Here is a 16,564-nt window from a genome sequence, read left to right as displayed (position 1 = left end):
CACGGCTGCGGGCACCGGTGTCACCGCGCGGCCCCGCCGCCTCCGCTCCCGTCCCCGCGCCTGTCCCGGGGCTCGGTGCGGGGCTCGGTGCGGGGCTCGGTGCGGGGTTCAGTGTGGGCCGGGCAGCGGGGCTCGGTGCGGGGCTGGCAGCGGGGCTCGGTGCAGGGCTCGGAGCGGGGCTCGGTGCAGGGCTCGGTGCAGGGCTCGGTGCGGGGCTGGCAGCGGGGCTCGGTGCGGGGTTCAGTGTGGGCCGGGCAGCGGGGCTCGGTGCGGGGCTGGCAGCGGGGCTCGGTGCAGGGCTCGGTGCGGGGCTCGGTGCGGGGCTCGGTGCGGGGCTCGGTGCAGGGCTCGGTGCGGGGCTCGGTGCGGGGCTCGGTGCGGGGCTCGGTGCGGGGCTCGGTGCAGGGCTCGGTGCGGGGCTCGGTGCGGGGCTCGGTGCAGGGCTCGGTGCGGGGCTCGGTGCGGGGCTGGCAGCAGGGCTCGGTGCGGGGCTCGGTGCGGGGCTCGGTGCGGGGCTCGGTGCGGGGCTGGCAGCAGGGCTCGGTGCGGGGCTCGGTGCGGGGCTCGGTGCGGGGCTCGGTGCGGGGCTCGGAGCGGGGCTCGGTGCGGGGCTCGGTGCGGGGCTGGCAGCGGGGCTGGCAGCGGGGCTCGGTGCGGGACTGGCCGGCTCGGCTGCTCCCGGCGGCCGCACGCCCTGCTGTGGAAGAGTGTTATTTTGGAATCTGCACAGTGGAGTAACCTCTGTCCCGGATGATACGACAAGAAATCACCCCCTGGCCAGGACCCAAGCAAAACACGGGATTAACTTTGCCCTGTGCTGGCTTGCTGGGACGTGGGTAGAGCTGCTCCCAGCAGCGCCAGAGCGGAGCCTGCAAGGATGGGAGCCAGGCTGCTCTGCCTGTGCCTCCTCACAGCCCTCCTCGGCTACTACATCTACAGCCCGCTCCCCGAGGACCTGGCCCAGCCCTGGACAGTGATGCTCACCTCGGCTTCCCTGAGGGCCCTGGGACACCTGGTGAGGTGGTGGGGGCTGGCAGGGCAGGGCAGGGCAGGGGGGTTCTCGGGGACGCAGCAGTGCATGTGTGCCATGCTGCTGCGTTACACGGGCACGGTGTTACACCGACCCAAGGGCAGGGGCCGCTGAGATGAAGCACTGAGCTGACTGTGGCTAGGATACAAAGAAATGGAGGAAAGATTTGATCTTGCAGCCTTGAGAAAGGGCCGTTCAGAGTAAGGAATGAGATGTGGGGTGTGACTGTGGATCGACACGCTTCTCTTGCTTTACAGAGCTGTGCAGCTGCAGCCCTGCTGCTTGACTCACTCCTGACTCCATGTGCCCAGCTCCCCGGCAGCGCTGTGTGTCCGGGGAGGGCAGACACAGCAGCTCTCACATTCTGCTGATTTTTGTGGTTTTGTGGAAATCCACTGACAAAATAGGCCTGAAAACCACACACAGCAACATCTCTGTGTGAGACAGCCCTTGCTGGCAGGGGGTACCTTTTTAGGGCTGCCCAGCCTGCAGGAGAAGGGAGGATGAGCAGTTTTTTGGGGTGTGTCAGGGACTCCTGTTTTATTTCGGGGGTTGAGGTGGTGGAAGATGGGAGTGGTGAGAAAGAAAGGAACTATGGCCAGCAGTGTTGGTACGCTGCCTTGCTGCTTGCCCTCCTAAATCCCCTGCTGGATGGAGCCTGCACGGAGGGCAGGCATGGGCAGGCAGGCCCAGTGCCAGCTGCCCAGGCACGCCCGGTACCTGCTCGGTGCCTGCTCAGTCCCACTGTCACGTCAGCAGGGCACTGCTGGCCGCAGGAGCGTCCTCTTTGTGCCAGCATAGTGTGTTTTCCCTGGAAGGTGGTACTGCTGTCCTGCCTGCCTGGGAACAGCAGGGCTGTGGGCAGGCATTTTCTAACTGGGCTCTCATCTCCTGTGAAACCCAAGGGATGGGCACAGCCACAGCCTCCCTGGAGCTGCACTAGTGCAAATTAGAGTTAGGTGGCTCTAAATTATCCTAAGTATATCCTGAATGCACGTGCATTCCAGGGCAGTGGCTCAAAGTCACTTGGGGCAGGGCTGTGCTTCAGAGGGGACCCTGCTGTAGTCTCTCTGACTCCCTGATGCTGGTTTGAGCAAAGGGGACAAAGTGCCCCCCTCGAGCCTTCCTGAGCAGTAGAATCTTCTCCGAGCTCCCAAAGGGAGCACCATGACACGGCACATCTCCATCCCCTCTGCTGTGGAGGGTCCTGGGGAGCCCCCAGCTTGGCAGCCCTGCTGGGTGTGCTCAGAACCCTTGGTGCCCCCTCTTTGCAGCAGGGAGGCTGGGAACGTTTCCCTTGGCTGCCGATGTTTGTGTCCTGTGTCCATGTGCTGCCAAGCTAGGATACAGCCTGACAGCAAACCTGCCACTTGCTGTAGTGCTTGAGCCCAAAATCCCCCAGGTATTCCAGGAAGTGCTCTGTGCCCTCAGTCTGAAACGCCTGAAGAAGGTACAAAACACAAAGGGATGTTTCTGGTGTGTGACATCCCCCCAGGGCTCACTCCCTCCTCAGCCCAGCTCTGTGGAAGCGCTGAGCCCAGACTCGGGCCCCTCTCCCAGCTCGGGCTGATGGGGAGCGTCCCCCGGGGTGCCTCATCCGGCTGCTGCCCCTCTGGAAACCCGACCTGCTGGAAGCCCTGTGGGCACTGCCCCTGCCCTGGCCAGGCACAGCCAGGCTCCCTTCTCCCTCCACAGGCTTTGGGTCTGTCCTGGCTGTAGGGACTGGGGAAAACGCTTTCCAAAGCACACGGATCCCAGCCCCCAGAGTGGCTGGTTTTCCTGTTCACCCGATAATCTCACACTGGGACAATGAGGGATTTTCAGATGAGGGCACCATTTCCTTTTATTGATAATGGCCTGGAAACCGCAGGCAGCAGGCCAGTGGTTTCTCACAATGTAAATTGTCCACTTGTGGAAAACAACTCTGAGAGCACTGGAAACCCTCAGTGCTGGGGCTCAGGGAATTCCTCCCACTGCGGGGCTTTCACAAGCTCATTGGAGTCACAGCAGGACTCACTTTGGCTGAGATGTTTGTTTTTTCAAGATGTTAATCCTTGGGGGAAAACCAACAACTGAGGAATATTTATGTAAACTGTGTCAATGTGGTGGCTAACAGCAATTCTGGCATGTGTATGTGTGTTTGTTTGTTTTCATGGAGCTGATGGCAAGGACCTGTGCTTCCCTCTGCAGTGTGCCAGGGCCTGCCCACTCATCTCCATCCCAATTCCAGCACACTGGGATTGGCAGGGCTCCTCCTGGCATCACCCGCTCCAAGCCTTCAGAGAGAGGTGATTCAAAGCTGTGGTGACAATCCCTGTCAAAGACTGCCAGCAAGGGCTGAGCTGCGTGCTATTCTAGCTCCTGAAAAAGAAGGTTATATCATGAAATCTCAGACTGGTTTGGGTTGGAAAAGATCTTAAATTTCATCTCGTTCAACCCTCCTGCCAAGGTCAGGGACACTTTCCACTAGACCAGGTTGCTCAAAACCTGGCTCTATGTAGATGATGATTAAACAGTTGATTTAAATACAATTTGAAGGGGAAAAAAAAATACCCCAAGCAGGGTCAGACTGTGACTTCCACTATCACAGTCTGAAGGCTGGAGGTTACACCTATCAGCAGATGACCAGTCATGCTCTGGGGGTTTCACATTCTCCCTGTGGACAATAAAGCATCTGTTGGAAGCCAAACTCCAAACAGGTTCTGCACCAGGCTGGGCTAATTTCAATTCAAACCTGCTCTGAATTTCATCAGACAGCATGTAAGAGCTTGGCTTTATTTCCTGTTGTTCCAATTGTGATGTGATGAGGCTGGGGAGGGAAAAGGGCCACGTCCCATTGCCGGGGGTGGTGGTGGAGGAGCTGAGGTGCTGGTGCTCCAGCAGCACAGGAGCCGTGGGTGGCTCTGGGTGGCTCTCTGCCTTTGGTCCCCAGCTGTCCCCATGCCACGCTGGTGCCAGCAGTGCAGGCACTGTGGGTGGCTCTGGGTGGCTCTCTGCCTTTGGTCCCCAGCTGTCCCCACGCCACGCTGGTGCCAGCAGCAGGCCAGGCCTGTGGGTGGCTCTCTGTGTCACAAAGCCCGTGTGATGCTGGTGGTCGCTGTGCCGGGCACTGGGCTGCGGGGGTGCCCCTCGTGAACGCCGAGCGCTGAGCGTGGCACGGAGCAGTGGCCCCGGCTCTGGGCTGGGCTCTGGCCCTGCTGGGCAGCGTCAGCCCGTGCCACCAGCGCTCCTTGCGCTGCCAAGCTCAGGGGGAGGCACTCTGCTCTGGCCTGCTGTACTGGCTTCCACGCGCACCTATAGGGAGCATCAAATGGCTCCAAGGGATGCTAATCCGAGAATAAATAGGCTGCACTTGAACAGTTTCCCCTCGTCCTGGCTGTAGGCGGAGGCGGCTGAGCTGCTGGGGCTGATGAACTACATGGAGGGCTTGAGGCTGTTCACGGCTCTCGAGCTCGTCGCTCCCACATCCGACGAGAACGTCACCGTGGCAGACACGGAGCTCGGCAGCGTCCCCGTCCGCCTGTTCGTGCCCCGGAGGGCGCCCGGCGGGCTCAGGAGGGCCGTGGTCTACTTCCACGGCGGCGGCTGGTGCGTGGGAGACGCGGGTGAGCTCTGCCCTGCCCCGTGCCAAAGACACAACACCCTGTCCAGCGCTGCCCCGCGCTCGGTGGGAGCTGCCACAGGGAGGGGCGGGGGGCTGGGGTCTCGCCAGCTCAGAGCAGGGGGAAGTCGGCTCAAAGTGCTGCCCAGAGGAGCAGGCAGCCGTGGGTGAGGGTCCCTTCTCACAGGCACCGGGCTCTCATTCCAGGCATGCGCGGCTATGATCTCATGTCACGGCGGATTTCGAACGAGATAAATGCTGTCGTGGTGTCAGTCAAGTAAGAGATATTCTCCTTCCAGATGGGATGAGGGTTTGGAGTAAATGAATCTGTTTCTATTAGCCTGATTTTTCAATGTTTCTGTATTTGGTCACATGCTTTCCTGCTGACTTAAACACATTTGGAACAGAGGCTGCCAGGGTGACAGTGGAGAGCTGTGGCTGGTGGCTATTTGGTCTTTACAAAGATGGGTGGGTAATAAAGTGGATCCTCTGGGACAGACAGTTCCCACTTTTCTGGGCATGGAAATAAACATCCCCCAGCTGTGAGATGTGAGCAAGTCCTTCTCTTTATTAACAGCAGGTACTAACACACTTCTCTTGCCTCCACCAGCTACAGGCTGGCCCCTCCACACCGCTTCCCTGCCCAGTTTGAAGACGCGTACTCGGTGACCAAGTTCTTCCTGCAGAGCCAGGTCCTGTCCCAGTACGGGGTGGACCCTGCGCGGGTCTGCGTGGCCGGGGACAGCGCCGGGGGCAACCTGGCAGCGGCCGTGGCACAGCAGGTACCGCACCAGCGGTTTGCGAGCTCACAGTCGCTGTTTGTGTGGTTTCACGGCCGCTAAGAAAAGCTCAGCGTGCAGCACACGCTGCTCTCGTGGCTTGTCAGGATGTCACAGCCTGCGGGATCCTCGCGGGGCTTCTGGGGACCAGGCAAGCGGCTGTGCCTGAGCCACTGGATGGCATCGCAGGAGCTCCAGTGACATCCAGACATCTGCCACTAAAAAAGGCTCTCCGCCCTCTAGTCGGGGCTTACAGCATTCTAAACTTAAGCTCGTGTTGACTGGTTTAGGTATGATGTTTGAAAAGGGAATTTTAACTGCGTGACTCATAAAGATGCAAATAGCAGGGAAAACAAGCGAACAAAAAGAACCCTCACTAAACGTTGCAGTGTGTGATCATACAATTTGGTGCCTTTTGCACTTCTCCTTCAGCTTTGTCAAATAAAGTCAGCACGATGATGTTGCTCTCTTGAGAAGCTGTTTGGGCTGTAATGAAACACTAGGAATGGTGGTGAATTTGCTGCAAATGCTAAAGGCAGAAGATGAGGGAGAAAATGGAAAATTTATTAGTGAAGAGAGGAAAAGATTGACATATAAGAAATGTCAATGTTTAATTCATCACATTTTATTTGTTACATCTCCAAAATGCACAGAATTGCAATTGGTTGAGTTGTAACATCTCACAGTTAAAAACCAAACGCATGAACATGCTCTGAATTGTGTGAAATGATAGAGACCCAGAAAACTGAAAGTTTTGTGATATAAGAATAGAAATTTTCTGTAGCTATAGAAAATCTGCTGTCAGCACTTCAGAAAGCATCAACATTTCAGAAAGAGGATTTCCCAAAAATCATTATCCTTCAATATAAGAAATAGAATGAAATTATATTTGACATTTGAGAACTTTATTACAGCATGCTGTTTCAGATAACCTGCCTATACATTCAGAAATTCTTTATGCTGGTTTTATTGATAATCTTATTTTGCTCATGTTGCAAAATGCGTGTCTTAATTCCTACCTCAGATGAACCATCAGTGTGGGAGAATGTACACCTTTACCGATTCTTTGCTACGGTTTGTTTTTTCTCCAGCTGGTGGAGGACCCTGAAGTGAAAACCAAGCTCAGAGCTCAACTTCTGATCTACCCAGCCCTGCAGGTGCTGGACCTGGACCTGCCGTCCTACCGAGACAACGCCGAGAAGCCGATGCTGCCTCGGTCGCTGATGGTCCGGTTCTGGAGCGAGTATTTCGCGTCGGACCCCGCGCTCAGGGAGGCCATGGCCTCCAACAGGCACGTCCCGGCCGAGGCCGCCCAGCTGCTGCCGCTGGTGAACTGGAGCCGCTGGCTGCCCGCCGAGATGCGCGGGGCCCACGCGTACGCCAGCCCGGCGGTGGGCGGCGCGGAGCTGGCCCGGCGGTACCCGGGGCTGCTGGACCCGCGCGCGTCGCCGCTGCTGGCGGGCGAGGCGCGGCTGCGCCGCCTGCCTCGCACCTTGGTCCTCACGTGCGAGCACGACGTGCTCCGCGACGACGGCGCCATGTACGCGGGCCGGCTGCGCCAGGCCGGCGTGCCCGTCACGCACCTGCACGCCAAGGACGCCTTCCACGGCGCCGTCACCTTCCTGGCGGGGCCGCTGGAGCTGGCCGTGGCCCACCGGCTGCTCGACGCCTGCGTGGGCTGGCTGAGGGAGAACCTGTGAGCGGGAAGGGCTCTCCTCACCTGCGCCAGGTGTGGCCGCAGCCGTGCCGCCTTTCGGCCTCATTGCCGTCCCCCTTGCAATTCCCCCGTGCGGTGCTGGGGCTGGAGCGGGAAATCAGTGTGATCCTAACCCCCGTGTTCCCCCAGTGCTGTCATCTGAACCTCAGACCCCCAGACTGCCAGGACTGCCCTGGGGTTCCTCGTCTGGCCCTGCAGCCTCCACGATTTGGTGTCTTGTGCCTGCTGCTCTTCTTCCCTCTATCACGCTTTCAGTCTGCGGTGGGTGCCGAAGGGCCAGGTCGCTGTGGGCACACGGGACGTGCCCGGTGGCTGCTTTCTTCCCATCTCCCTTGGCTCCGTGGGATGTGGCAGCGGGGCCCTGCTGCTGCCAGGCCTGATGGGGTGAAGGGAAGCACCGGGGGGCTCGGGGCAGCTGCAGGGACCTGCCCATAGCAGGCTGGGCTGGAGCTGCTGTTCCTGCCCAGCACAGCTTGAGGAAAGCACTTGGAAACCCAGTGGGATGGCTAAAAAATTGTGAAACTGCTTTGGGCTTTGCTTGTTTGTTTGTCTTGGGAGTTTTGTTAATTTGAGGGTTTTTGTTGTGTTGGATTTTTTTTTTTTTTAAATACGTACCTTACTCCTACTTCCTTTCTTTAATCCTTGCACTAGCAGGAAATAGTGAATCAAACCAGCACTGAATATTCACTGGGAAAAGGAAGCTGTGAAGATCCCAGGCTTACAATAACACTACTGTTAAGTCATGTACAAGGTGTTCTAATTGTCCTTGAAATTTTTTTATCAGATTTCACATATGATTTCTTAAAAGTAGAATTAGCTTAGTAGCTTTATGGGGCTGGAAAAGAAACATAGTTCAGCTGGCTGTGTGGAACAAATAACCTCTGTGTAAATGTTGGGTGTGTTAAATATAAACCCTAAAAGTTTTGACTGAAGCATGAATACAGGGGTTGGCTGTTGGTTTAAGTAAATCAGCCAGTGGGCAGGTACTTAATGTATCCTGCTTTTCTTTTGCATAAAAGGTACTGAATCTTCAATAATTCTGGGTTATTCTTCCTGGGTGTGGGCGGCCTGTTCAGATGGAATGTGTACGGGATGATTGCCGTTTTCCATCTTTATGAAGTTGAATCTAAAGATTAAACTTGTTTTTGATTCCAGTGCAGTGTGCTTTGTCACTCGGTGTCCCATGCGTGGGGAAGCAGTGGCAGCTGTGCTGTAGCCAAAGGGTGGCTGCTGCAGAGCCCCGGGTTCCAGCCCTGCTCTCACTCCTGCTGGGGATGGGTGCTGCTGGGCTGGGCTGTCAGGAGGGAAGCAGCACTGGCTGAGTGGGTCTCTCCTTGCACCTCTGCACACCTCTGGATGCACATCTGTGCTCGTGTGCTCAATCCCAGAGTGTCTGGAGTCATTCCTCAGGTCTCCCTGCAGCACTGCCAGCACAGCCCAGCATCACCCACAGACTGGGCTCCTGTCTGCTGCCAGAGACAGCTCCACTGCTGTTTGATTCCTCCCACATTTGGAATGAATTAACAGCCTCTTAGTGGTCCTGAGGAAGTTGGGTGTTGGGGCTTTGCTCAGCAATGCCTTTGGTTGGATTTTCTATACAGTTTCAGGGTCACATCCACAAGAATGTTCCCTGGGGTGGCATTTCTGGGTTGTAAGTGCTAATGGAATGAGCCCAGCTGAGGTTTCCAGGAAGACAACCTTGCTTAAGAGGCTGCTCAGGGAGGATGGCTGTGTTTTTGATTTGGAGGGGACGTGCCCATCTCACATCCCTCAGCAGGTTGCCCTGCTGTGACCCAGAGTGGCTTTGGTTGTTCTCCTGCCCTGCAGCACTGGGATGCTGCTGCTAGAGCAGCACTGGGCTGAAGTGTTGGCTCAGCTGGCTCTGCTTCCCTTCAGGGCTGCTGGAGGTGCCTGTGCCAGCCCAGCTGGGGCAAACCTGGGCCATCCTCCCTGTTCACACTGTCACCAATATTGGTCTTCCTCCATCGTGGCTCAGGCATCAGCTGTGTCAGGGACACTGAATGCCTGCCTGTAAGGCAGAAGAAAAATTTATGTTCCAAGAAACAATGCCAGACAAAAATTGCCAAGATTTCCTTGTGTGTTTTTATAGGATGCTCTTGGAACCAGAAGTAAATGGCTTTTAAGCACCAGCACCTAAATATGGACTCATGATTGATTGGGCTGTATGTTTTTGTTTAGGTTCCTGAAATAGACTTTTGGGATTGGAAACGCTTGGTGAGGCACAAAATGAGACAGTGAAAGCTGCACTATTGATGTTGCTGGCAGGAGAGGCTGGAGCTGCAGCAATCAACCCATTTATCCACACCAGAAAACAGGACAAACCACCACGGGGGAAGTTTAGTGCATCTTCAAAAATCTTCCCTTGAAGGAAGGATGGGATTTGTGGTTGACAGTCAAGGACAAAGCTCAGCCTCACCGTGGTGGGGCTCAGAACCCCATTTGGAGCCAGCTCTGGGTGCAGAGATCAAACCCTCCAAGGATGCCCAAGCACAGGGAGACAGATTTATCACAGAGTCTCCTACCACAGGGTGCAGAAGGAGGTGCACACAGAGAGTGGGGTTCATGCTTGCAGGTGAGTCAAGGAGGAAATGAAGCATCCTTGAAGCATCCCCACCAATGTGGTCTTCCCCATCACCCATTTCTTAAGAATCCTTAACTTTTTGTTGAAGTACTAGACAAGTTAAAAAAACCAAAAAAATCCCCATCAGACCACCACCAAAACCCCAAAGCCCAGAACTGGGCAGTGCTCTTGGGTTTCTGGTATTTTTGGCAGTGTGGGCTGATTGTTCCTGGTGTGCTCAGCTGGGCCTTCGTTCCCGAGAAGGGCTCGGGGAGGGCCCCGGCGCTGCCATCAGCGGCCACCCCGAGCTCTGGGGCTCCCTTCTGCTTGCTCAGGCCGGCCTGGGCTGGAGCCCGGGCTGGGTTTGCCCAGCAGAGGCCAGCAGGACTCCGGCCTGCCGTGCCAGGAGCACCAGGAGCTGCGGGCACGGCCGTGGCAGCCAGCCTGGAGTGCCAGGCACCAAACACTGCAGCAGCCACAGAGCCTGCTGCTGAGACCCAGCTCAGGGGTTGGGTATGCCCAGGGCTGCAGACCCAGCTCAGGGGTTGGGTATGCCCAGGGCTGCAGACCCAGCTCAGGGGTTGGGTATGCCCAGGGCTGCAGACCCAGCTCAGGGGTTTTCTATGCCCAGGACTGCAGACCCAGCTCAGGGGTTTGGCATGCACAGGGCTGCAGAAAGGCAGTGCGATTACAGGTGCCAGCATGTGTGACTGGGGCAGCCTCAGAATAACTTAGGGTTAGAAAACTGCTTAGGAGTACAACCAACTGAAGCAATAGTCACAGAGCTGTAAAGGAGGGACTGATCTAAGCCTACCGAAATGACATTAAGGAGCATTTCTTGCTCCCTCACCAGTTTTCTGAGGAGTTACTGCTGCAGGAAGGAAGAAATGCTCCATTTGTTCAGCCCTATTTAATCCTTCAGTGCAACAGCAGTTCCCTGAATGAACAAGACATTTAAAAGCTGGTAAATGAGAAGCCAATGTCAGTTATTAGCCATGGGGGAAATTTAAAATCAGCTTCTGCAATGTCTTAATATGATCTGATTTATTGGCCTTGTCCACAGAGAAAAGCTACAATAGCTTTTTATATATATTAATAGAGTTAATATTTGCTAACTGTGAAGTCCATCACAATAAAGGGGAGGAAGGGGGAAGGTAGAGAAGCTGTGGCTGCCCCATACCCGAGGATGTTCAAGGGCAGGTTGAACGTAGCTTGAAGCAGCCTGGTCTAGTGGAAGTGTCCCTGCCCATGGCAGAGGGGTGGAACTGGTCACTGCGGGGTTTGGTCACTCCACATTAGCAGCATTATTGTATTTTATCTCTGCCAGTAGTTGATGCAGCAGTGCTGAGTGAAGCAGCGGCCATGCAGCGGCGATGCGCTGCTGCGTGCGGAGTGAGCGCTGCCCTTCCTGCGGCCCCCGCTGCCCCTCAGGCCAGGGCTGCCCTCCCCTTGGTGGAGGGGAAGGGGTGCTGGCACCTGGGGCTCAGCCAGCAGCTCCCGCCTCGGCCTCGTTAATCATTGAACGTTAATGACTGAACGCTGCGCACGCGGCGAGCGCGCGGCTCCGCGGACCTGCGGCGAGGCAGCACCGGCCCGGCCATGGTAAGGGCTCCGGGGCACTCTTCTGTTCCACCGCCTCTGAGTGGGCTTCTAGCTGCTTCACCCTCTTACCTTAAAAGTCATCTGTCAGCCTTTTCCTAACAACTCGCTAAATTAATGCAGCTCTCCATACAAACTTTCAATTACCATCGCTATTTAAGGTGCTGATGTCTGTGATGTGCTTTCTAGATTTAGAATCTCACTAAGGTGTTGGGTTTCTCCTCAAGAAATTATCAGACAGGGCTCAGCAGGTGCAGCAGGTGAGGTCTGAGCAGAGCAAGCACTCTCTGTAGAATTTCTGTCTCCTGGGGGACACAGAGTAAGTGTAGAGGCTCGATGGAAATGACTTTATGGAGTTTTTGTTCTGCCTTATGATTCCCTTTGAAATGAAATACAGCTGATCTCTGCTTTGAGGGCAGAGACCTGAGAACAAGTTCTTGACACCAAAACACCTTTGGAAATGCTTAACCTTAGCTTGAGTTCAGTTTTAATCTATATCCCAGTTTCTGGCATTTGGCTTTCCCTGCTTTCCAATTGTTTGCTGACACTTTATCCAAGGCTCTCACCGAAAGCTGTCTGTGTCCTGTGGCAGGGGCAGGTGGCTTTGCTGAGGAGGGAGAGGAGTAAAGATCCTGCTCTATTTCCTTCCCTGTAGCTGAAAGCATTTCTTTAACCAGCCTTTAGAAAGAAAGCAAGCTCATGTGTGGTGCAGCTTTGAAGAAAGCCTTGGCAGAATGCACAGGAGATGTGCTCCATCCTCTGTGCAATTCTGGTACCCAGTTTCCAGCACAGCACACAAAGTGCTCAATTAAGGGCTGGGTTCGTTTAACAAACACATCTCTCCTGGCTCCCCAGGCAGCTCCGAGTGGTGCTGATGCATTCATCCCTCACCAGCCTTGTCAGCAAACCTCTGCCTCGGCGACGAGGGAGAACCCACGGGGCCGGTGCTGGGTGACGGGGCAGATGACTCCACGAGGCTCTGACAGGGCACCCACGGGCTGGTTTCACTTTCCTGGCCCCTGGCACTGCCCTGGCTGTGGCCAAGCTGGCACGCAGTGACTGATGCCTTCATCCAGGTGATGCTCCCACTTCGAGTTCCTCACACAGGTCTTCACTCGGGCGACTTTTCATCTTCTTCTGTAACTGATCAGTGTCTGCAAGTACCAATCCCTTGTGTGAGAGATATTTGAGGTCACATATCTACTTACCCTGTAGGCTGGAAGGAAATAGCAGGCTGCATTCACTGATTACAGCAATGATATAACAATAACTGCGCAATGATCTTTTACTTGGGTTAGGTGTTTATTTTTTTTCTTTTGATTTTCCAGGCTGCGAACGAGACCAGTGACTGTTTTCTGATGAGCAGAGTACTGGAAAAGTATTATCTCCCCACCATGTACAGCCTTGAGTTCATTTTAGGTGCCATTGGAAACACCGTTGTGGTATTTGGCTATATTTTCTGCTTGAAAAAATGGAAAAGCGGCAACATCTACCTGTTCAATTTATCCATATCAGATTTGCTACTTCTGTGCACTCTGCCAATACTGGTGAACAGCTACTCCAACGATCAGTGGGCAAAGGAGAGCATCCTGTGCCACAGCAACAGATTCCTGCTGCACGCCAACCTGTACAGCAGCATCCTCTTCCTCACCGCTATCAGCGCTGACCGGTACATGCTCATGAAGCACCCCTTCAGGGACCACCTCCTGCAGAAGAGGAGAACAGCTGTCACGGTGTCCCTGGCCATATGGATTGGGGTGATCCTGGAGCAGCTGCCGCTGTTGCATTTCCTGGAGGCTCTAACACCTGCCAATACCGACGAGTGTCTTGATTACGCGAGCTCGGGAGACCCCGGGAAAAGCCTCGCCTACAGCATGTTCCTGACGGTCTTTGGTTTCCTCATTCCTCTCCTGACCATGTGCTGCTTCTACGTGAAGATGGTTCATTTTCTGAAAAGCAGGAGCGAGCAGGTCCGCTCTGCCCTGACCCTGGAGAAGCCCCTGACCCTGGTGATCCTCACCGTGGTCATCTTCTCCCTGCTCTTCACCCCCTACCACGTCATGCGCAACGTCCGCATCGCGTCCCGGATCCCAGCCTTGAACGTCCCCGAGTGCGCGCAGGGAATCATCAGCACCGTTTACATCATCACAAGACCCTTTGCCTTTCTAAATAGTGCCATCAATCCTGTTTTTTATTTCCTGATGGGGGACCACTTCAGAGAGATGCTGATGGCCAGAACAAGACAGCTCCTGGGCAGGCTAACAACCACTGGGAAGTGAATGAGTAAGCAGACCCCTTGTAGTGGGAGAGGTCTGGGAGGAAACTCTCTTAGGGAGAGCATTCAGCAATGTGCCATTTTTTTAGATAACTTTATTATGCAATAGAATAGGTATGAGCTGATTGTGTTCCTCTAAATGCACCTGTTACCTTACTGTACAGGAGACTCCTGCTGAGCTGCCTCCAGCAAACCAGGAGGGATGTTCTGCTCGCTCCCAGCAGGACCCTGCCCTCAGTGGATACCCCACAGCCCATTAATGCTGCCATCTGAAGGCCACCAGATCAGCTCTCTGAGGGCAAGCACGCAGCTCTCAGACAGCTGCTTTGTGAGCCATAACGTGGGCCTGGCCTGGGCTGGGGCAAAACGTGCCTTCATGTGTCACCAGGACAGCCAGGCACTCACACTGCCACTTAGCAGGGTATGGAGATACCTATCTTCAATATAACTGTCCATAAGCACCCGTGGAATCTATAGCCTGAAGCAGAATTTAGACCTCAGGGTTCACACTTCATTAGCAGTTCTACTAATGAACCAGGAGCTAATGAGAGCCAGTCCCTGGCTGCTCCCTGCAGGATCGATCAGCAGCACACGTTACTCTCCGAAGGACTGCCCCCACTCCAAAGAGACAGGGGAAAGATCGATGGAGCACTGAGCTCCCGTGAGCTCGGGCTGCCCAGGGCTGCTGGGGGAGCGTGGGCAGGCTGTGGGCAGCCCCCTCCCCTGCCCGCAGACCTGCAGGCACGCAGGGCCCCCGCCCCAGGGACCCCCTGCTCCCCAGCACCGGCACGGCTCGGGTCTCACCCAGCCCAGCCTGGGCTCTGCTCTCTGATGTGGCAGTCACCTGCAATGTGCTTTGCTGTGCTGGGGGCACCAGCCCCTGGAGAATAAACTGCTTAAAAAACTGGGAAAAGTCTCCTCTGTGTTGTTTTACTTTATTTGCTGATCTCCGGAGTGCCCATGAGACCTCAGCATCTGCCTCGGTCCATGTCTCATGGGCCTGTGCCCTGTCAGAGTCATCAAAGCAGGGTCTGGTCCCCAGCCCCACACAGCAGCAGCACTTCTGTGCCTGCCAGGGAGGTGACCCTGTGCCCTTTGCAGAAACGTGGAAGAAACTCGCTTTGGGGTTTTTTTGGCACAGAAACAGCCATGCCGAAGCTCAAGGTGCTTGGTCAATTTAGATTTCCTCCTTGAGGCTGGGTCTGCTGGAAGAGGAGGCACTGCCAGCCTAACAGCCTCCAGGTCTCACTGCCCTGGTCTTGCCTGGGTCCAGTCCTGCCCAACGAGCCCAGTCCAAGCCCCAAGGCAGGGCTGGAGCCACGGGCACGCTGGGTGCCTTCTCCAGAGAGGTGTCTGTACAGCATGTGGCACCCCATGCCCCTGTGTCAATGGCCAGGAGCTGGTTTCTCTTTGTAAACAGTGTGTAGTGACAGTTTTTATGGATTAATATGACTGAGCCACCAAGGGTTCTGTCTGAGTGCACACGGGCATGGCACTTTCCCACGGGTGCCCACGGCCCCAGGTGTTGCTCCTGCTGTCAGTACATCCCACAGATCCATCGCCAGACAGGAGCCAAGGCAGAGCAGTGCCGAGGGACCCCAGTGCTGAGCAGAGCTGAGCGTTCCCTCCCTGCTGTCCTCACACCAGTGCAGGTCTCAGCACCCACCTGGCTCCCCGTGAGCTGTGCTGCTCACCGCAGGCTCTGCTCGGCTGGGGAGCTCCAGGCAGAGCCCAGGCACCTCAGAGGGACTCAGGGACCTGCGGGGCTCTGCTCCTTCCCCCTGCTGACAGCCCTGCCTGTACCTCTGCTTTAGCAGCAATCCCTAGTCTCCATGGCTTCCATTTCCCTAAACTAATGAGCGAAGCCTCTGATCATTACACAATTTACCCTGATGCTGCTGGTTTTGCAATTTAATGTGGGATAGAAAAGAGAATGTAAGCCACTACGTTCAAGCTTCACATACTTGTTCCTCTCCGCTTAATTCTTCTACTCCTGAGTAGCACATGGAGAAATTGAATTACTAAAGCTCCAAAGCACACCTGAGCTGGGCTAGGCAGGGCTAAGGTGGGTTCAGGTGTGGCTGCAGGTGATGGGCAGCGGTGCAGGTCCCCCCAGGCAGAGCCACACTTGGCTGCAGGCATTGGCACCAGCACAGCTGGACACGGGCTTTGGTTCTCATTCAGACAGGGTGTTTTTGGTTTCATTTTATTTTGTCTTCCCTCATTTTGGGTGTGGACTGAAAATGCCTCCAGAACAGGAATTCAGCTGTGAGTCATCCTGAAAACAGTCCAAGTATGTTTTAGTGGCGGTAAGTGACCTAAAAATAACTGTTCCTGGGAAGAGTGGGGAGGGCAGGGCGAGGGGCTGGGGGCTGCCCTGGCTCTCCCAGCCCTGCAGCCACTTCCAGGCAAACACAGGGCCAGGACACTGGGCTGTGTTCAGGCTGCTCCTCAGGTGTGAGCTGCAGGAGCCTGTCTTTGGAGGGAATTCACAACCAGCTCCACACCCACGAGAAATCACATGGATCTATTTTTTATTCATTCCAAACCCAACCAAACCTCAGGTCCTCTGCAGCTTGGAATGTGTAAAATGTCCCGCAATGTTTCTCCTGACATTTAGAGGGTATTTGCCAGGTTTGCCTTTGTTCCCATCACGTTTTGCCCCAGCAGTGCCCAGGCAGTGCTGCTCAGGGGTCAGCAGCGCCCTGTGCCCCAGCAGCTGCTGCTCTGCATGGCTTTAGGAGCCACTGACAAGAACATGCCCCCAGAAGGGCAGGACTCCCACTCAGGCTGTGGGATCCCGTGCAGGGCTGTGTGAGGGGTGCTGCCTGGCTGCCCTGGGCACCGGGAAGGAGCTGACACCTCCGTGAGGATTCCAGCAGCAGAGGTGTCCTGACCATGCCACTGCCACACTGGCAGCTCAGAGTTTCACTGCTCGTGTTGACAGTAACGAAGATACCAGTTCAGCTGACTTCTGGTTTC

General features: G+C 55.5%; 2 protein-coding genes across 2 annotated transcripts; both read left to right on the top strand.

The window, feature by feature from the left end:
• Window positions 1-824: 824 nt before the first annotated feature.
• Window positions 825-8,281, top strand: AADAC (arylacetamide deacetylase). The gene is made up of 5 exons (XM_021547504.2): window positions 825-1,015; window positions 4,413-4,635; window positions 4,839-4,908; window positions 5,242-5,413; window positions 6,502-8,281. The coding sequence occupies exons 1-5, from the start codon at window positions 878-880 to the stop codon at window positions 7,108-7,110; spliced, it is 1,212 nt and encodes a 403-aa protein (XP_021403179.2). The 5' UTR covers window positions 825-877; the 3' UTR covers window positions 7,111-8,281.
• A 2,800-nt stretch (window positions 8,282-11,081) lies between these two features.
• SUCNR1 (succinate receptor 1) lies at window positions 11,082-13,586 on the top strand. Its single transcript, XM_021547510.2, has 3 exons — window positions 11,082-11,100; window positions 12,415-12,467; window positions 12,636-13,586. Exons 1-3 carry the CDS (start codon window positions 11,082-11,084, stop codon window positions 13,584-13,586), a joined length of 1,023 nt encoding a protein of 340 aa, XP_021403185.2.
• Window positions 13,587-16,564: the final 2,978 nt, after the last annotated feature.

This window comes from Lonchura striata, chromosome 10 (genome assembly GCF_046129695.1).
Source record: "Lonchura striata isolate bLonStr1 chromosome 10, bLonStr1.mat, whole genome shotgun sequence".
NCBI lineage: Eukaryota > Metazoa > Chordata > Aves > Passeriformes > Estrildidae > Lonchura > Lonchura striata.
Note: the sequence above shows the minus strand (reverse complement) of the source record. Positions and strands in the feature narration are given on the sequence as shown.

What these genes read in the sequence shown, in the direction of transcription:
- AADAC (XM_021547504.2), top strand. Translation starts at nt 878, where the DNA reads ATGGGAGCCAGGCTGCTCTGCCTGTGCCTCCTCACAGCCCTCCTCGGC. An exon ending in TGAGGGCCCTGGGACACCTG is followed by an intron (nt 1,016 to 4,412) that starts GTGAGGTGGTGG and finishes TCCTGGCTGTAG; the next exon opens with GCGGAGGCGGCTGAGCTGCT. An exon ending in CTGGTGCGTGGGAGACGCGG is followed by an intron (nt 4,636 to 4,838) that starts GTGAGCTCTGCC and finishes CTCTCATTCCAG; the next exon opens with GCATGCGCGGCTATGATCTC.
- SUCNR1 (XM_021547510.2), top strand. An exon ending in TAACTGATCAGTGTCTGCAA is followed by an intron (nt 12,468 to 12,635) that starts GTACCAATCCCT and finishes TTGATTTTCCAG; the next exon opens with GCTGCGAACGAGACCAGTGA.